Source organism: Hemibagrus wyckioides, linkage group LG29, assembly GCF_019097595.1.
Source record: "Hemibagrus wyckioides isolate EC202008001 linkage group LG29, SWU_Hwy_1.0, whole genome shotgun sequence".
Lineage (NCBI taxonomy): Eukaryota > Metazoa > Chordata > Actinopteri > Siluriformes > Bagridae > Hemibagrus > Hemibagrus wyckioides.
In genome coordinates, this window is record NC_080738.1 from 11,021,116 (window position 1) to 11,043,691 (window position 22,576).

A 22,576-nucleotide genomic window follows, 5' to 3' on the forward strand; every position below is an offset into this window, starting at 1 on the left:
AAGTGTTCCTGTATGTTATCATGCAGTTAGACTTCTCACACTTCCGTGTTAGGCCACTTTCCTACTTTACATAAACATGGGATGGTTATCTATATCTAGATTACTTCATTCTACTAAGGTTGAAATAAATGATAGCATGTGATTGATTATGTCACTTCTGTGATGCTCGTTTAAAGAGGAAGACAGTACTGGGTTATATCAAACTCACAGACAGCTACAAATATGATAACACAGGAACAGTACCCTTATTACATCGAACTCCCTTCGAATAATGTTTTCTTTTATCATTTTAAGAGGATCACATAATATTGAACAATCTGTTCTAGAATTTATTTATTTATTTATTTATTTTTATTTTTTTATCACGGACATTTTTTAAAGTGTGTATACATATATATGTGTATATATATATATAAAAGACTGCTGTAATCTGTAATCAGCCACTCTAAAACCCATCTTTGGTCGGACAGCAGCCCTATATTTTTCTGCTAAATAAGAAGTCTAAATCCCTAATGGTGCCAGAGCTGGATGCAATTCTACTTTAATACTGTCCTGAGCTTCCATGCCTGGGGGAAGAAGCTGAAAAATCATTCAGCATGACCTTAGCATCATTTTACAAGCATCCCTCTCTCTCTCTCTCAACCACAAAACATTAATAGTCATTAGTGGGTAGATGTATGTAGACTTTCTGCTGAAATTCGAATGGATTCCTGCTACTCTAATGAATGAGTCTGTATTGTTTCACTGGTGCTTTCTTCCTAATTGAAATGTCCAGCAAACAAACTTTAATATAGAGAATAAGAGCTCAGGAAGATGGCTGCTGGCAAGCCCTATACCAAAGGGGAATATTACTCTCTCATTTATGGCCTTATAGATAACATGTCCATATTATGAGCAGAGACAACCCCATACGCAGTCACAAGAGGTAGTAGGACAGAAACAGGTCATAAACCTGTGGTGTACTCTGTTTTGTCCTAACGAGTGAGGTAATTTTATAGGCCGAGGATTTTATGAGGCACAGAATTATTTGGACGGCTCGATAGGAGATGAACGACTTGAGGAAAATGAGAAATAGTTTTCTCAGATAGTTAAGTGTTTGTATTAGGCTGTCTGTTAGATTGATTGTCGTTATTAGAGTAGGTTTTGTTTTGGGTTTTTTTCACTCCTGGTAATCGCTGTTAATATTACTCATGTTATCCTCAGCTCGCTTATTTTTAACCTTATATGTGAGGCTAGGGTTTAAATAATATCTCACATTCTTCGAAATAAGTTCCAGATACTGGATTAGTACTGCATTCATATACACCACCTATAGCATTTCACAAAACTCGACAAAAGAAGCTTGCAGCAAGTCGCTCAATTACCGTAAATGCGTCTGAATTATGTGTCAGATGCTACTCAGAGCTCTGCTAGAATGAGAAAAGTGATTGGCACATATCTGTGTTTAAGAAGATAATGGAAACGTTCTGAATATTGTACATGTGAACGTACTTGTGAATGAAAAGTACTAAAATTTTTGATAAGAATTATATTATATTATATTATATTATATTATATTATATTATATTATATTATATTATATTATATTATATTATAATTAAGATACGTTTTTTTCATCAGCTTTCTGTAGTAATGAACCAAGTAAAAATAATATATATCTAATAAAAAATATAATATAATATAAAAGTGCTGCATGTGCTTAATTAAAATGTGAGAAACTCACATTTTATCTCAAATTCTAAGAAGTACACTTGAAATAGAAAATCATAAAGTACATAAAATTGCATCAAAAATTGTATTATATTAAATAAATTAAAATAATAATAATTAAATTAAAAAATCTTTTTTTTACTAAATTAACCATTAAATGTAATTTTGGTGAATCTGAAAAAAATGTGCTCCTTAGTTTAAGCACTAAGCACTCTTAAATTTTTAAAGTTAAAGTTTTAAAGTTAAATTTTTCAAAAAGATTTTTTAATAAGGAAATGTTTTCTATGCTTTAAAACTCTAAGCAGTTGTTTTATTATGATTTTTATTCTGGTAAAACTCTGGTTAAAATAAAAGATCTAAGTTTTTATGTTTATTTTATTTTTTTTAATAAATTGCATATTATTAGAGAAAAGAAAGTCAGTGTTGCTGTAACTTGTATATAACTTACATTTTTGTACTGAAGCCGTTGTTTGTAATGGAAAACGTAGAAAAGAACCTTTACAAATTGTAATGCGTGTTATGTATTTATACAATATATTGTATGTTACATTTTTGTATGACAGTACAGCTTATTGAATACTCTTTTAATGACGTGCAATATTCTGTAAAGTTCATACTAGTGATAGCTATCTAAGTGCTATGTTTACTTGCAAAAGTGATAAAGGGTTAGTGCTATGTTCTAAATAAGTCTAGAGCTTTTTTTTTCCGAAAGTATGTTTTTGGAAAATTTGACAAAAATTACACGTAAATATTTCAGGAGGTATAACAATAAGTTTATTTTTGAGACTGTACAAAAATAAGTGGTCCAGTTTAGCATACTGGGTCTTTTAACCCTTAATGTGGCTCCGTAATCAAGTTTAACCTGCTTTAGTGCACTTCTTTTCAGTCAGGGAAAGTGTCATTATATGGGACTCCACATTTTAAAACAACCTCATCATTCTTTAATTATTGTAAGTGTATATAAAAAACATACGATTACTGTACAACCTCTTTATCTGTGTAGCGATGTGTCATGATGCCAACAATTTCCGGCAGTCTATTTAATCACTTGTTAGCGTTTAAGTGTTTATAAAGCCATCTTCTGTGGTTTGCTGCTAATGGCTTTAGTGTGAAGAGTTTTTGTCTTGCACATTGTGGTTATAGATCCTTCTAGACTGCACCTATGCTGTACAGATGAGTGCATAACTGATTAAGGATGCTTTATAAACTCAAAGTCATTTAAAGATCTTAACATATGTGAGTGAAAGGTGAACTCCAAAGGAGTTAGGGATTCTTTTTATTATTCCTGTGAGAAATTGTTGGTTGTCTGCTGTGCTGATGAGACAGGAAACATTGCCCGTGGAGCTTAATAAGAGAAAACACATTGACTATCTCAAACTTATGAGATGACAAACAGGTTTCACTGTTGCAATGTTGGTCCAGTATCATATTAAGGAGAAATTGAATGTACGGTAAGAGAACATTGTTCACACTGGACTGGAAGAGATTCAGGTAGTTAGTGATTTCTGAGCCGTCGAGAATGGCAGCTCCAATACTTTGGAAGAAGTTCTCTTTTTAACAAAAAATGGAGTTTCCTTATTAGTGTTTAATGCCTCACGTGAAAGGAGACAATTATTATTGTGGTGCGGTATGAATTGTTTGTCCAACAGGGGGTTTACACCCTTCCGATTTCCTGTCACCCTGCTCACCAGCAGCTAAACAGAATCATGTTACTCTACATACAGAAACCCAACAGTGTTCTGACTAGCCTTATAACAGACATATATATATATATATATATATATATATATATATATATATATATATATATATATATATATATACTAATTGTAAATATTCAATAAGTGACACAACAATGTGCTGCAAGCATGAAGAAGCCATTTTTTGTCACCTATACACTGATCAGGCTTAGCATTATGAGCAGTGAGAGGTGAAGTGAATAACACTGATGATCTCCTCATCATGGCACCTGTTATTGGGTGGGAGATATTAGGCAGGAAGTGAACATTGTGCCCTCAAAGTTGAAGTGTTAGGAGCAGGAAAAATGGACAAGAGTAAGGATTTGAGCGAGTTTGATAGGGCAAAATTGTAATGGCTAGACCACTGGATCAGAACATCTGCAAAACTATTCAAGTATCAATCTAAAGTATCCTTTAAGTCATGTAAGTTGCAATTTACAGGACTTAAAGGATCTGATGCTAACATCTTGGTGCCAGATACCACAGCACACCTTCAGGGATCTAGTGGAGTCCATGTGTCAACGGGTCAGGGCTGGATTAGCAGCAAAAGAACAAAATATTAGGCGGGTGGTCATAATGTTATGCCTGATTAGTGTATATTACAGTACAGTGAAATACTTCTTTTCGCCTATCCTAGTTTAGGAAGTTTAGGTCAGAGCACAGGGTTAGCCATGATACAGTGCCCCTGGAGCAGAGAGCATTAAGGGCCTTGATCAAGGGCCATTTAGTGCTGGAGCTTAAAACCCCCAACTGTTTGATTAGTACCTTAGAGCCACTATTTTCCCTGTTAAAGTCCAGAATCAGAATGTTTTCTAAAATAATTTTTATCCAATATCCATTTTTAAGTCTACCACATATTGCTTGGAACAGTATGGGTTTGTTGTTTCAAAGACTTGAATAATCCTCTTATTGTGACCTTCTCTAACTCTACCTGGTGCTTTGTCCTTGAACAATTCTTCTTAAGGCATCGCTTAAAATACACAGCAAGCACACTCAAAGACATGAATGAGCCGAGCCTCAAGGCCTCAGACATGTTCATTTAAATACACAGTACTTTCTCTTTTCATCCAATTTCTTTGCTCTGCTTTATAGCCATGTGGGCGGGAAGCAAGGTGTCTCTACACATTCTAAAAATACTTAAACACTATACAGTCACATGATTGCTAACATTTTCATTTAAATTTAAGAAGAAGCCTGTGGGTGGGTGTGTTAATTCTGTCTCGTTGGGAAACGTGATAAATTATATCACTTTTAATAGTATTGACGACACAACGTTCATGTCGGTTATTCAGCCAATTTGTTTCTGACCGTCTAAATTTCTCCACAAATTAACAAAAAGGCAACCAATACTGATAGCACACGAGCACATCCTGGGCATGTGGAAGACATTTTCACTTTGTCATCGTGGCTTAGCGAGAATTTTTATTAGCAGGGTTTTGCAGCTGCTATGGTACCATCAATATTCTTGATTGAGTGGAAGACATGGAGCTAGTTTACATTTGAATTCCATTGAATAAGCAACATTAACTCACATTTAGCAGTGCTAAATGAAGTGAGAGAAACTTCAGGATGAGATACACACAAATCCGTTGGCTGATCATCACCATATTTCTGACTTAATGTCGTTTTTTATGCCAGCACTGAATCTTAATCCATAGACAAATTCATTAATCCTCTTTATACTGGTCAGAGTTGCTGTGGATCTGGAGCCTATCCCGTAAACACTGGACAGGAAGCAGGAAGCTAGACATGGGAAGCTAGTTAATCTTTCTTGATGTAGAATGCATCTACCTGCATGTTTCTGAGAGGTTGAAGGAGACCAGATAACCCAGATGAAGCTACTCAAAGATAGTGAGAAGAAACAGACAGTAACTTGAGCTCAGGATCAGACTTGGAAACATCTATCTATCTATCTATCTATCTATCTATCTATCTATCTATCTATCTATCTATCTATCTATCTATCTATCTATCTATCTATCTATCTATCTCAAACTAATTCTTAACAAATACTCATAGCTGTTGTCTAATCTGTTCTTAAATGCGACACTATGTTTTATGATCTAAAATAGTAACTCGTTTCTGGCATTTGGCAGATCACCTCATCCAGAGTGACTTACATTTTATCTCATTTTGTATACAGCTGAGGAATTGTGGGTTAAGGGTCTTGCTCCGGGGCCTAACTTGGTGGACCTGGGATTTAAACTCACAACCTTCCGATCAATAGTCCAGAATTGAATCTGCAGCAAAATTATTAGAAAAAACACTCAATTATTAGAAACTTAAATCTGAAACTCTTGCAGATGAATTCAAGTCAAGGAATCCTACTTCAGTTTCATCTAATTTAGCTACAATGCTTGACTTAGAAATTCAAGTAAAAGTATATAAATTCATAACTTCGTGTCGGCTGTAAATTGTAGTGGAACATTTCTAGTTAGAAATACACGTCAGGAATGCTGAAAAGCTCAGTATGCAGACACATTTTTTTTATTTCTTCAGTTCCAAACAGAATGTTACAGTATACACATGGTTCATATGAACAAACATAAATTAAAGCTGGATTAGATTATTCCACATCAATACTCTTACTATTACTTTTCTTTATCAATTTAATAACTACTGCTAAATCAAATCAACTCTTTCACCTCATATAACCTGCAAGAAGGACTGTTTCTAATAAGAAGTTACTCTAACAGATTTATACTCCAATATTGAATTACACCACAAAGTGCTCAGCCATCATAACTGAAGGAAAGGGAGGGGGTCTGGGGAAAACATTAAGATTTGTTTTACTCTCATGCCTGACAAGTTATTAAAAATGCATGGGCTACGAAGAAACCAGAGGCCTTTCATCGCACAATCCTTGAATAAAACTTTCATGTCTGACTCCAACAACAGCTATTAGTCTTCACAGCCTTCACATTTAAGCATTTTCAACAGAACTGTGGCCTTTGATCGATGACACTTAGCCTTGATAAAGCTATCTTTCGCATTGCCATAATGGAATCCTTTAACATTTCTCGTGTTGTTTCTCAGGGATCCATTAGTCCACGTTTGAAATGTTTTTGTTTTTTTTCCTCTTCTGGGTAAAAGGTTTCAACATGAAGTCATGTTCTGATATCAACAATGCATCGTAATTGCACATTTATTTTAAAAACAATCATATTATTCCCTTTTATGTGAAAGTTATCGAAGGTTAAATTAAGACTAAAGGACCAATTATATGGCCCATAGGGTTTTTTTTTTTTTATGACTTTTATGAAAATCGAACAAAATGAGACAATAAAATAATTTTCCTGCGGAACGTAGTTTCATCTATTCCTTCTTTTTTTTCTCTCTGGTTATTCCTTTCTTATAATCTCCCCTTTGTCTAATCTGGATTCTTTGGCTGGTCCCAGCCTTGTGTGTTTATCAAGATTGAAAGATCATTTAATGTGTATATACAGATCTGTTGCTCGTTAAGATATATAAATATTTTCATACACTTATTCGTTCTCAACAGCAATCAGAAGGGACCTGTTTAATATTTCTTTCTGCATTGTAAAACAATGCTGGAGGCGGCCGAAATACACAATAATGTCGTTTGAACATTTGATATTGAGATATGTCTGCTACTGATTCTCTGTAAAGCCTTCATAACGGCTCTAATCTGAGGTGCTGTTAATTGGTGATTTCTGAGGCTGGTAACTCTAAATGAACTTCTCCTCTGCAGCAGAGGTCAGTTTTGGTCTTGCTTTACTGGGATGGTCTTCATGTGAGCCAGTTTCATCATGGTGCTTGATGGGTTTTGCAAATGCACTTGACAATACTGTTCTTGCAAGAACTATTCCAGACCTTTGTGTCTTAAAATAACAACCGGCTGTTTTTTGTTGTCATTACATATGGATTACTTAAGTCCATGTGTGTTATTTCATAGTTTTGAAATCTCCAGTATTGTTCTAGAGTGTAGAAAATAAATCCCTAAACAAAAAAAACATTGAATTAAAAGGTGTGTCCAAACTTTTGACTGGTAGTGTACATCTGTTTATCTATTATGATGTGGTAGCTTAGTGGTTAAGCTGTCAGATTACTGTTTGGAAGGTTGTAAGTTTGAATCCCATGTACACCAAGCTGCTATTGCTGGACCCCTGAGCAAGGCCCTTAACCCTCAGTTGTATAAAATGAGATTAAAATGTAAGTCGCTCTAGATAAGGGCATTTGCTAAAATAGCAGAAATGTAAATAAACATAATGCCACTGTATTTTTGCATAAAGGTGTTTAGAAATGGCATAAAAATGATTTTATTCTCTCCGGTGCTAAACACTTAGCAGGAAATCAACAGTGAAAGTCTTTTCCACGTAGACTTGAGACAGCTAAAAAAGATAGTATAGTAACTTTTATTGTTTTTTTGTTTGATTGTTTTGCTTTTTGTGTGTTTTTTGCACATGTTGAATCACATAATAATTCACGATCATGCTGGGTTTACACAATTGCCACTGGAAATATATTATTACACCGTGCCATACTCTCCATAAACCTGAAATTGTTGAAATTCTGAATTTAATTAATGAAAATGGTCATAGTTATTTTTAAATAGCAAATTGTAAGCAGCAAAATTTCAATATTGCACAAATCTGTCTTGTAATATACTTATGTAGTGTTTCAGTCACTCTGATTTTCTAATTTCACATTTGCAAATTTGGAACATTCCACCTCTAATTTATTTCACATTTAGTTCAGACTAATGTTTGGTTAGATGAAGGATTGTGTCCTTTGAATGAGCAGAAAGCATGTCTTGTCCATAAAGTATGTGCACACTAAATGCACACAAAATTTTTGCGTTTGTTCATTTTAATCAGGGAGTTGCAGAAAGGAGTGCAAACTGTTGGGAGATTATGAGTGATGAGAAACTGGTTCCCTGAATAGAGAAAAACGCTGCTTTATGCAAATAACAAACAGCAGCTGGTGAGTCAGGGGGCTGTTGTCTGATCGCAAGTAATGATCTGGATAGATAGCTTCGTCTGTTATATGGTTCACCCCATAAGTCATGGATGAGGTTGTTTATAGCATAATCTCAGGCCTCTGGAATGCATGACACTATTCTGCATGATAAACATAAAAGTAATGTCTTCTCACTGAAGGTTTCCTCTACTGTCTGTGCTGTTGGTGAAATAAAAGCAATAGTGGTTGAACTGCATAGTAAAGACCTGTGTTCCTCTGTGTACTCCAGTCCAAAGACATGCCTTTTTGAAAAGGATTGATGGATGGATGGATGGATGAACGGATGGATGCATGGATTGGATGGATGGATTAATGATTAAAAAGTTAATTTGTAAACCTCGTCATGGGCTGGTGAAGTGGTGATCTTAAAGTGTGGGAAAATATTTGCACCGAAAGCAGTGTACACATCATACCCTTCATGGATATACCTTCTGGCATCTTCTTAAACATATAAATTATGGGGGAGGGGCAATTAATATATATAATTAATATATAGATTTATTAAACATCTGCGGTGTGACCACGGCTAGCAATAAGTTATTGTGATATTGCTTTCTGTTCCTATTTCGCATATGAAATCATTAACCCAAATCGTCTTTGTAAATCATGCTCGTTAACCCCACCTACAGTTTATCAGATTTCACACACAAATGAGCTCACTTTATATTATTATATATCATTTATCATTAAATCGTGAATAATGATGAAGTTAAACTTCAGGGTTTATGACTGTCTGTTCTTCAACCCCTTTTGCCTGGTGAGTTGGTGGAAGATTAGTGTTTCATGTCGGCTCCTTTAACAGCTTCTTTAATGTGATTTAAATTCTAGACTATCAACTTTTCTAGACTTGCTTCATTGCCAGACAGTGCGTACTATAATCTTAATGTAGTGTAGCACTGTAAAATCATTCATAGTGATATTTCCGTGTGGCTAAGTATCTACAGCCTACAAAAAACACAAAACAAATACAAGACATTGATATAGACAAGAACTTCAGCTCCTGAGGTTGAAACTCTGACCTTATCCTTCATGGGCAGAAAACTTTTAGTTGTAGAGGGTAGTGTTTAGGGTCTAGAATGGTGCAGGACATCCAGACATTTTCTAAGGGCTTCATCTTTGTCTTGTAGCATGGCTTGTTAGAATCTGTGTATTGTGGAACCCAGTTTTTTCTTGATTTGGGAAAAAATCACTCAAGCACACTAGTTGGTCCATTAGCATTTGGACAGATGTGGAATTAGAACTGGCGAGAAGAACAAACAGCATGGTAAAGAAAATAAAGGGTTAGTAGAGGAACATCAAGTCCAGTCCCAATATGCCTAGTGTTGTACACAAGCTACTAGCAACAAATTTGTCTCCTAACTTGTTGGCTAGACACTAAGACGTGAGGTAGGCCTGTGACTTGCTAACTTCACAAGCTCTGATATTGGTGACAGAAAACCACTACATTAAACTACCCTTAACATGCAAGTAGTTGCCTGATTAATAATAATCCGAGGAATAACTAATATCTGATAAGACGCTAAAACATGTAGAGTTTTATTCAACTTTTTGTTACCTCTGTCTCAGTGTATCATTTGAGCAGGCAATTTAAAGGTCTAACTTTTAATTTGTTTGCCAAGGGTAATTTATAAAGCCTGCTGTAAACAAGTTCATTACTTGTACATGTTGATTAAGTATACGCTTTAAGAGTTTTAATTAGATTTACTTGTGTGATAACCCAGAGCAGAGCCTTATGATTTGAATTCTTTTTTTTTAAGTCTTAAAGCTTTATATATATATATATATATATATATATATATATATATATATATATATATATATATATATATATATATTATATAAGGGGAGGTAGTGTTTCAGTCTCACAGCTCCAGCATCCATGGTTAGATCCTTAGCTCAGGTTGCTGTCTGTGTTTAGTTTTACATGATCTTCCCACATGGGTTTTCTACAGGTTCTCTGGTTTCCAGCTCCCAAGGTGAATTGGTTACTCTACATTGCCCTTAGGTTGGGATGTGTGTGTAAAAGTGTATGTGCATAGTGATAGACTGACATTCCATCCAGAGTTGAATTCCTGTCTCACGGCCAAGAATAGAGGTAAACTAGGCTTAAAACTGAAAGTCAAAACACTTTATGAATTTAGCTCCTTGTCTAACTTCTGGTCATTTTCTTTATTGCTACTAAAAACTGTTATGGGTATAAACAGCAGTTGGCTGTCCTGATAAAACTGTTATGACTCAGTCTGTAATGAAAAATCTCAGCTTGGAAAACAAATTGATGGTCCAAATAAGGAAAAAATCTGATTTAAAATAGTTTTTTTTTTCATCTTCTAGCCCCATGTGGAGAACAATACAAGGTTTCCTTTCCTCTACATAACACAGATATTGATTCTCTGGTTGAAAATCTGATTTATTGCACAGGGAGCGAGGCAAGGAGCCGACGTGGACCCGTCTGTCTTCTGCTATGCTGGACATGTCAGAGGCTAGTTAGTGCTGTGGAGTGAAGTTTCTGATATATTGTTTTTCTCCTAGGGTTCTCTTAGAACCCTAATTTGTTCTGGCAAACATATTAGCGGCCATCACATGATACACATGGCCGCGGTAAACATTTGCACATGGATGGAAGATAATGTGCATATGCCCAGTGTGTGTGTCTTTATAAAGTGTACCAAGGATCTGCAATAAGAATTGCACAATAGCACAGAATGGCCAGAGAAACAAAAATTAGTATCTAAAATGGACTTTCGAAAATGCATACAGAGATACATAGGCGCTGAGGTGAACGTTTGTTTTATGCGATTGAAGACGCAGATTGGTAGTGCTTTCATGGCGCTACGCAAAATCAGTCACAAACCTTCATTTAAAATTCCATTTGAACAAATCATCAATTTAATCATCATCCATCTTCAGGTGGATGAGCTCACATTCTGAATCTCAGCCCCAACCGCAGTTTCACACACACACAGATTGAGATTGGGATTAATAATTCAAGACCGGGCGATATATTCCTGCATGCCTATTACTAACTGAGCCTCATCAGGATATGAGGTCAGACTAATTAAAAGCCGGCTCATTTTGCCACTGCTTGAGGAGGCTTTAGGGAAGTCTGCCATTTATTTATAACTTCCAACTTCCAAAGGAGAGCAATAAAGCTTTCATTGGATTTTTGCGTGACAGCCGAAACAGGCCTGAGGTCACTTTTAATGGTATTGATGCACAACATCGAAGAGAAATGTGGGAATTGATCTTAGTCCAGTTATAAGACTTTTACCAGTTGTCTGTCCCTGGGATCTGGTTAAGCCTTTAGAGCAGTTAAACTGTGTTTTAGGAAATATGTGCTGCATATAAATGAGGTGTGTGTTAATATTAAATTGGCCAGTTTCATTATATTTTCACAGGATGGTGTCAAAGTAACAGAGTTGTCTATTATTTTAATAACATTGTAATAACATACATATATTATATCTATACATGTACTATATAAATAGTGTTCCATACTGCTTCTGTATACTACATAGTTCTCCTGTATCTACTACAGAACTCTTAATTAAATAGTACTCCATTATCTACTACATATGAATACTCCTTCATTAACTACTCCATATTACATTCTCCTCTGTCATCTTCTCCATATTACGTACCTCTCCATTGTCTACTACATATACATACCCCTTCATTAACTACTCTATTATACATACTCCTTTATTGTCTACTACATAATACATACTCCTTTATTGTCTACTACATAATACATACTCCTTTATTGTCTACTACATATACATACTCCTTCATTAACTACTACATAATACATACTCCTTTATTGTCTACTACATAATACATACTCCTTTATTGTCTACTACATATACATACTCCTTTATTGTCTACTACATAATACATACTCCTTTATTGTCTACTACATATACATACTCCTTTATTGTCTACTACATAATACATACTCCTTCATTAACTACTACATAATACATACTCCTTTATTGTCTACTACATAATACATACTCCTTTTTTGTCTACTACATATACATACTCCTTTATTGTCTACTACATAATACATACTCCTTTATTGTCTACTACATATACATACTCCTTTATTGTCTACTACATAATACATACTCCTTCATTAACTACTACATAATACATACTCCTTTATTGTCTACTACATAATACATACTCCTTTATTGTCTACTACATAATACATACTCCTTTATTGTCTACTACATAATACATACTCCTTTATTGTCTACTACATTTACATACTCCTTTATTGTCTACTACATAATACATACTCCTTCATTAACTACTACATAATACATACTCCTTTATTGTCTACTACATAATACATACTCCTTCATTAACTACTACATAATACATACTCCTTTATTGTCTACTACATAATACATACTCCTTTATTGTCTACTACATATACATACTCCTTCATTAACTACTACATAATACATACTCCTTTATTGTCTACTACATAATACATACTCCTTCATTAACTACTACATAATACATACTCCTTTATTGTCTACTACATAATACATACTCCTTCATTAACTACTACATAATACATACTCCTTTATTGTCTACTACATAATACATACTCCTTTATTGTCTACTACATAATACATACTCCTTTATTGTCTACTACATAATACATACTCCTTCATTAACTACTACATAATACATACTCCTTTATTGTCTACTACATAATACATACTCCTTTATTGTCTACTACATATACATACTCCTTTATTGTCTACTACATAATACATACTCCTTCATTAACTACTACATAATACATACTCCTTTATTGTCTACTACATAATACATACTCCTTCATTAACTACTACATAATACATACTCCTTTATTGTCTACTACATAATACATACTCCTTTATTGTCTACTACATAATACATACTCCTTTATTGTCTACTACATATACATACTCCTTTATTGTCTACTACATAATACATACTCCTTTATTGTCTACTACATAATACATACTCCTTTATTGTCTACTACATAATACATACTCCTTTATTGTCTACTCCATAATACATACTCCTTTATTGTCTACTACATAATATATACTACTTTATTAACTACTCCATAATACATACTCCTGTATTAACTACTCCATAATACATACTACTTTATTAACTACTCTATAATACATACTCCTTTATTAACTACTCCATAATACATACTACTTTATTAACTACTCCATAATACATACTCCTTTATTAACTACTCCATAATACATACTACTTTATTAACTACTCCATAATACATACTCCTGTATTAACTACTCCATAATACATACTCCTTTATTAACTACTCCATAATACATACTCCTTTATTAACTACTCCATAATATATACTACTTTATTAACTACTCCATAATATATACTACTTTATTAACTACTCCATAATATATACTACTTTATTAACTACTCCATAATACATACTCCTTTATTGTCTACTACATAATACATACTCCTTTATTGTCTACTACATAATACATACTCCTTTATTAACTACTCCATAATACATACTCCTTTATTAACTACTCCGTAATACATACTCCTTTATTAACTACTCCATAATACATACTACTTTATTAACTACTCCATAATACATACTCCTTTATTAACTACTCCATAATACATACTCCTTTATTAACTACTCCATAATACATACTCCTTTATTAACTACTCCATAATACATACTCCTGTATTAACTACTCCATAATATATACTCCTTTATTAACTACTCCATAATACATACTACTTTATTAACTACTCCATAATACATACTCCTTTATTGTCTACTACATATACATACTCCTTTATTGTCTACTACATATACATACTCCTTTCTACATACTCCTCCATTGTCTACTCCATAATACATAGTACTCCATCTACTACATACATTCTGCAGTACATATACATTACACATGCACTACATATAGCTCCTGTATCTGCTACATATACATACTCCTGTTATCTACTACATAGTACATAGTCCTCCATCATCTACTACATACTGCTCCAGTATCTGCCACATTTACACACTCCTTCATTAACTACTCCATATTACATACTCCTCAGTTATTTACTGCATAATACATAGTACTCCATTATCTACATACTACATAATGCCCCTGTATCTACTGTATATTACATACTGCTCTCATATATACTGTTCCACTACTGTATCTACTACACAATACATACTATTCCTGCATCTGCTATATAATACATACTGCTCCAGTATATACTTTTTAATACATACTAATTGATTACCTACTGTACATTACATACACCTCTGCTATCTCCTGTACATACTGCTCCTGTAAATACCGTTTGCTACATAATTCTCAAGTATCTACTATATACTCCATACACTTTCTGTGTATACTATATACTACATAATGCTCCTGTATCAAATATATACTAAATACAGCTCATCAGCTGTATACCTCATACCGCTCCTGTATATATTGTTTACTACATACTCCTCCAGCATCTACTAGATACTACTCCCTTAAACTCTAATATATACTACTTACTACAGACTGCTTTAATATCTACTGTATATACTCCTGAATATACTTTGGGACTGTATACTGACATATTGTAGTGCTCCAGTATCTACAGTTTAATCTCTTAGTATAATATTGAACTGGTCTGAACTGTATATTACCATGCAGAACAGGTCTAAATTGATTGTAAAATAGACCTGTACATATTTCGCACCCATACCCATACTGTATTCTGCTTACTGTCCTTGCATATACCGTATCCTATGCCAAATAATACATAGTGCCCATGTATATACTTTATACTGCATACTGCTTCAGTATATTAGATTTCATTACACATTGATTTTATAAATGATACTTTGGCCCAAGCAGCACATCATCTAGATATCTTTAAGGCACTGAAAATATTCATATCTTACACTCTAGTGTGCTACATACTTTTTTTTAGGTAGAATTTAGTATTGGTATTATGCATAGTTTTGACATTTTAGTCTGCCTGATTTTGTCTCCACTGATCCATTTCACTCGATGCCTCTACTCTTTCTTTATACAGTGACTGTTTTTCTTTCTTAAGTCTTTTGATTAGGGCTTTCATTGAGTGCTTTGACTTGTTGCTAGTTCAGATCTTTAGATGGTGTATTTATACTGTCTCCGTTTTCCTCATCTTTGGATGGTGTGTTTTTATACTGTCTCCGTTTTCCTCATCTTTGGATGGTGTGTTTTTATACTGTCTCCGTTTTCCTCATTTTTAGATAGTGTGTTTATACCGTCTCTGTTCCCCGTGTGTGCCATTAAGATTGCATTTTTGTGTATAATTTCAAGTCTTCAAGTCTAGAGATTTTGTACTTACCTCACATGCACACATGGTTAACAAAATTGACTTTATCAGAAAGGATTTATGTGATTTATCCAAAAACAAAAGCTGTTCTTATGCTTCTATTTGAATATTAATATACGGTATTTTGTCAATGATAGCGACTGAAATGCCTAATATAGGGATTTGGAGGGAAATAACTGTCCTTTTGAATGTTAGCAACTCTACCAATCATCAATTTTAATAACAGAGGATACAATCCTCATTCTAGTCATGTCATAAGTCAGCGTAAAAGCATTTCTGACATCTCTAAGATCTCTAATAGAGATTTGTTGGCCCAGCCTGTAAAAGCAGGTGTGAAAAGGAGAAATCAATACAGCAGGAGATGTCTCTGTGGCTCTGCCATAACAGTGAGGCTTTTTTTTTAGCCACAGAAAAGGAAATTACAGGCTTCACATCTTCCTAAATGCAGCAGGTGGGCTTCAGCAATTCTACGATCAGCTTTTCGAACAGAATAAATAGTGTGCCATATTGTAAGGCTGCACTAAACAGAGGCACGGTTGATGATATGAGAAGAGACATTCCGAATCAAATCACTGACATTTCATCATAAAAGTGTATTAATCTTGTCTTGGGATTTGGTTATTGTTTACGTACTAAATTTGAATAAGAGGCTCAGGTGTGATAGAGAGCAGAAACGAGGCACAAAGCATATCGACTGCATGTGTAGCTATTTACTGCCCCCTTGTGGTCAGCATGAGTGGTAGGCTTTTAGGGATGAGCAAAGTTAAGCACAAATGCAAAGCCTGCTTCCTCCAATTTTTCTCCAAGTTTTCACACCACATATTAAACTGAACTGAAGCACAATTTATTTTTATAGCAATCGAGAATTAAATATTAAATATTTTTAATCGGTGTATTTATTTGGTTGCTTATGTTAATTTGATATATAACTTGGGTGTATATATTTACATAGTTTTACTTGATCAGAAGGTTCATGGAGTTATTAAATTACCAAATAATATAATATTTTAATATAAAGAAAACAGAAAATAATTTCATGGAATTATATTATTATTATATTTTTAATAAACTATATACTATATATATTATATATTATATATTTAGAATAAATAAATAAATAAATAAATAAATAAATAAATAAATAAATAAATAAATAAATAAATTACTAATAAATAAAACACTGTATGAGAAATGCATTTTTACATAGAAAAGTTTAATTTTAATAAACATCAAAACTACTCAAGATTTAAAAAAAAAAACAAATTCATAATATTTTATTAAACATATGAACAGTAAACATTTCATCAACCTGAATCTAACAGCATTTTAATCAGTTAGCCTTTTTCCAACATTAAAACAAATTCACTCCACATATACCAATAACTATCTGAGAAATACTAGATTTATTTACACCAGATTATGGATTTATTTCATTTATTTTAAATAAAGTGTTTTTCTTTTTTTTTCTTTTTAATTTTAGATATTCTGAAATTAGGACTACGATGCTATACATAGAAAATTAAAAATGGGAAAAATTACCCATTTTGCTTGTGCTGCTCGGCTGTAATTAAGGAATGAATGGATAAAGCAATTCATTCCTTTTAATATTTTCTTAATTACTATGCAGGACCTCTTAAAATGACCTTTTGAGTGTAGTAAAATGACCTTGTGGGTTTGGAGCCAGAGTAAATCATTCAGTGCCTTAAAAAGGATGCAAACAAAAAAAAAAGAAAAAAGAAAAAAAAAGATAATGATCCTTGAAAATGAACAACCTTTCTCTAAAGCATTAATTGAAATCAAGTTTTTCAGATTTCGGAGAATGGCGACCATTTGTTAGCTCTCTTGTCTTTTCCTCACCTCCAGTCATTTTAATCAAATTTGAGTGGGATTACTACGCAGGTAGGTGTCTATATTTAGTAACAGTTAAATGATTCTGTCTCTCCATCCCAAAGGCAGAGAAATGATTAATTCACAGTGCATAACTAATTAACCATACACACACACACACACACACACACACACAGTGTTTGTTCTAGTGTTAAGCTCTAGAGACTGTTGTGTGTGAAAATCTCAGGAGATCAGTAGTTTGTGATCCATCATGACTTTGCATAAAGCAAAATGTGCTTCCTTAAGACAAATAGATGAATGCTTAAACGCTATCACGTAAATAAGACATTTGACGTTTTAAAGCACCAACAATTTGGGCTTTTAAAAAAAAAAAAAAAAGAAATATAATCCTTTTTTTTAAATATAAGCCTATTTCTGTATAATGATGGGAACCTGGTAAATATCAGTAAGTAATGAGTTCCAGGATCATTTTGTTTTCCTTTTGTTTTCCTCTCGAACACAAATACCCGAAATGTCAAGTGCCTTTCAGGTTTCTTTGACGTTTCCAGGTCACACCGGGAACGGAGTTTAGTTTGATTGCAGTTCCAGACTGACCACTGGAAGGGTGCTTTGTCATTTTGTTCCCTCAGTTCTTTTAAGACTCCCCAGCTGAGGCTTGTGTGTGTCCGAGTGTCAGAACCCAGGAGATAAAACAGCATAAATTTAGCCTGACATGACTGAGCTGAAATCTCCTCACTGGGTAGTGGTGTGGCCGTTGTCCGAGGCAGACTGGCCTTAGTGATGACCAGAGAGACTTGGGATGTAAATGTAGTAAATGGTTGTCCTAGGGTTGTCCTAGTTTTCTGAAATTGATGTGGCTTTAAGAATAGGTAAGATTTCCCTAAATAATTTTTCATCTTGTCTTTTGTGCATGCCTACAATCTAGCAAATAACACTTCTTATAAGTTTACGTTTAATTTATGGTACAGTTTTTCTCAGAACTCAGAATCTGTACCTGAGGCCGACTCCTCCCTGTGGCAGATCACACATCAGTTACCGAAGCACATCCTTTCATCGCAATTAGGCTAATCATTTAGAACTGTCTGCTTGCCCACTGTCCAAGGGCGCTCACTGCCCAATGTTCCATTGTCCAGTATCACCCCAGTGTTGCTTTACTGTTGTTTTGTTGTTGTTACTATTTAGTTTCAGGGTTGCTCTGATATTGTTTTGTTGATGTTTCAGTGTTGTTTTGGCACTGGTTCAGTGTTTCGGTGTTGAAATTCAATTCAATTTATTTGTATAGCACTTTTAACAATGGACATTGTCTCAAAGATCAAAGATTCTGTTGTTTCAGTGTAGTTTTGGCATTGTTTCAATGTTTTGGTGTTGTTTCAGTGTTGTTTTGGTGCTTTAGTTCTGTTTTGGTGTTTCATCGTTATTTTGATGATGTTTGTGTTGTTTTGGTGTTTCAGTGTTGTTTCACTGTTGTTTTGGTATTTCAGTGTTGTTTTATGTTGTTTCAGTGTTGTTTTATGTTGTTTTATGTTATCTTGATGATGTTTCAGTGTTGTTTAGGTGATGTTTCAGTGTTGTTTTGGTGATGTTTCAGTGTTGTTTTGGTGTTTCAGTGTTGTTTTATGTTGTTTCAGTGTTGTTTTATGATGTTTCAGTGGTGTTTCAGTGTTGTTTTGGTATTTCAGTGTTGTTTTATGTTGTTTCAGTGTTGTTTTATGATGTTTCAGTGTTGTTTTAATGTTTCAGTGTTGTTTTGGTGATGTTTCAGTGTTGTTTTGGTGTTTCAGTGTTGTTTTATGTTATCTTGATGATGTTTCAGTGTTGTTTTAATGTTTCAGTGTTGTTTTGGTGATGTTTCAGTGTTGTTTTGGTGTTTCAGTGTTGTTTTATGATGTTTCAGTGTTGTTTCAGTGTTGTTTTGGTATTTCAGTGTTGTTTTATGTTGTTTCAGTGTTGTTTTATGATGTTTCAGTGTTGTTTCAATGTTGTTTTGGTATTTCAGTGTTGTTTCAATGTTGTTTTGGTGTTGTTTTATGTTATCTTGATGATGTTTCAGTGTTGTTTTAATGTTTCAGTGTTGTTTTGGTGATGTTTCAGTGTTGTTTTGGTGTTTCAGTGTTGTTTTAATGTTTCAGTGTTGTTTTGGTGATGTTTCAGTGTTGTTTTGGTGTTTCAGTGTTGTTTTAGTGTTGCTTCACTGTTACATTTGTTGCTTCATTGTTGTTTTAGTTTCACTTTAGTGCTATCTCAGTGTTGTTTCACTGTTGTTTTGGTATTTCAGTGTTGTTTTATGTTGTTTCAGTGTTGTTCTATGTTCTTTTATGTTATTTCGATGATGTTTCAGTGTTGTTTTAATGTTTTAGTGTTGTTTTGGTGATGTTTCAGTGTTGTTTTGGTGTTTCAGTGTTGTTTTATGATGTTTCAGTGTTGTTTCAGTGTTGTTTTGGTATTTCAGTGTTGTTTTATGTTGTTTCAGTGTTGTTTTATGATGTTTCAGTGTTGTTTCAATGTTGTTTTGGTATTTCAGTGTTGTTTTATGTTGTTTCAGTGTTGTTTTATGTTATCTTGATGATGTTTCAGTGTTGTTTTAATGTTTCAGTGTTGTTTTGGTGATGTTTCAGTGTTGTTTTGGTGTTTCAGTGTTGTTTTAATGTTTCAGTGTTGTTTTGGTGTTTCAGTGTTGTTTTAGTGTTGCTTCACTGTTACATTTGTTGCTTCATTGTTGTTTTAGTTTCACTTTAGTGCTATCTCAGTGTTGTTTCACTGTTGTTTTGGTATTTCAGTGTTGTTTTATGTTGTTTCAGTGTTGTTCTATGTTCTTTTATGTTATTTCGATGATGTTTCAGTGTTGTTTTAATGTTTCAGTGTTGTTTTGATGATGTTTCAGTGTTGTTTTAGTGTTTTAGTGTTGTTTTAGTGTTGCTTCACTGTTACATTTGTTGCTTCATTGTTGTTTTAGTTTTACTTTAGTGCTATCTCAGTGTTGTTTCACTGTTGTTTTGGTATTTCAGTGTTGTTTTATGTTCTATGTTATTTTGATGATGTTTCAGTGTTGTTTTAATGTTTCAGTGTTGTTTTGATGATGTTTCAGTGTTGTTTTAATGTTTCAGTGTTGTTTTAATGTTTCAGTGTTGTTTTAATGTTTCAGTGTTGTTTTGATGATGTTTCAGTGTTGTTTTAATGTTTCAGTGTTGTTTTAATGTTTGTGTTGTTTTAATGTTTCAGTGTTGTTTTGATGACGTTTCAGTGTTGTTTTAATGTTTCAGTGTTGTTTTAATGTTTGTGTTGTTTTAATGTTTCAGTGTTGTTTTGATGACGTTTCAGTGTTGTTTTGATGATGTTTCAGTGTTGTTTTAGTGTTGCTTCATTGTTACATTTGTTGCGTCATTGTTTTAGTTTTGTTTTAGTGCTATTTCAGAGTTGTTTCACTGTTGTTTTGGTGTTTCATGATGCATTTGGAAATGGAACGGAAAAGCTTTTCTTACAATCTTTAAGATCCTTCTAAAAATAGTATTTAGGAGGCTTATTAAATGATCTAATGATTTAATATTAAAATTTAATAACCTAAGTTTTATTTTGTATTTAAATGATCCTCTTCCACAAATATAATTCAACTCAAATCGATACCTTTCCTTATAAAAAAAGTGTTTTTTGTGGTTATTTGTTTGTTTTGGTTTAGGATGTAGTTTATATATTGATGTAGTAATAAAAAAAAAATCAATCTTTGTGCAGTGCTAATTGGTTTTCTTTCACAACTTTCCAAGTTTCTATGCTTTAGCTCTTTTCGTAGAATTTACCCAGACTCTTAGTTCCCTTTGGGCATTGTCTCTGTGCCAGGATATTGGGGTGGTGAGTGTGTGTGTGTGTATTTGTCTTCTGTCTCCTGTGGGCTATGGCACTGAGGAAAGTAGACAAGATTCAAGCAGACCAGAAAGCCGGAGAAAGAGTGAGGCAGTGAGGAAGCAATAAAGGGTGTCACATCTGTCAGTGCCTACTCTTGCCCGCCCATGTGCCCTCCCCTTCACCCCCCACCCCCTTACACACACGCACAATCCTCCAGAGTCTCCAAAAACACAAAAGTGACCCAATTAAGCTCAGGAAGAGAGTGAAACACAAAAGAGAGAATGAAATCAGGTATGACTCAGACCCACAAGGGGAAAGGACTGGATTATTAGTGCTGGAAGTCAACTCCACAAGTCTACTGGCTTTTACCTTTACTCTCCGAGACTAATGAGATGTGCAGAGCCACAGATTTGAAACCTGTGGATTCTAAACCTTGAACTTCCATCCTGTATTACCTTTGTGGCTGATTTATTATTAGACTGGGAGATAATTCTTCTTTCGGGCTCGATTTCGGGGAGCCACCGCAAAGATCACGGCAGGAAGGCGGGTAACTGAGAAAGGTGAACAGAAATAGCGTGAAGACAGTTGTAGAGACATGTCTCTGGAGTGCTACAAACAATGACAGCTTGCGAGGTTGTGAATGTAGCAGACAGTGGGACGTAGGCAGCCTCGGATGAAGACAGGAAGAACTTTTGTGGTGCTGGGGAATTATGTTGGTGTTCTTCAAAGAAGAGTGGGAGATGGAGGGCTTGCAGACATTCGGCATTCTGTTGGTGGTCTGCAGCTCCCTCAGACTTCTGCACTTTTTGGGCTTAATTGATTTTGCAACTAGAGGTAAGATAAGATAGCTGAAATCCCCAAAACATATTCAAAACCTGTTTTAATTTTTCTGTTTCATGGACAATTAAAGTCCGGCCCAAATGTCAATGATTAACATCAACAGGAATGTTCTTAATTGGGGAAAACGATGACTGTTATAAACTGTTGTGTCTTTTCATACAGTATATAGATTTCCTTAACAAAGGACAATCCATGCAATCTTAATGACTTTAGATTCTAAT

The 22,576-nt window shown here is 34.1% G+C and overlaps 1 protein-coding gene across 7 annotated transcripts in view; it reads left to right on the top strand.

Moving 5' to 3' along the window:
- The window catches only part of LOC131349041 (Kv channel-interacting protein 2-like), a 199,092-nt gene that overhangs the window by 164,002 nt on the left and 12,514 nt on the right, over positions 1-22,576 (top strand). The window contains exon 1 of one of the 7 annotated variants that reach the window (XM_058384361.1): positions 21,832-22,349. The exons of 5 other annotated variants lie outside the window; for them this stretch is intronic. In XM_058384361.1, the coding sequence (XP_058240344.1) occupies positions 22,226-22,349 (124 nt within the window). In that variant the 5' untranslated portion in view covers positions 21,832-22,225. Of the gene's footprint in view, positions 1-21,831; positions 22,350-22,576 lie in introns of those variants that run through there. One more of the 7 variants, XM_058384357.1, reaches the window with a different exon arrangement.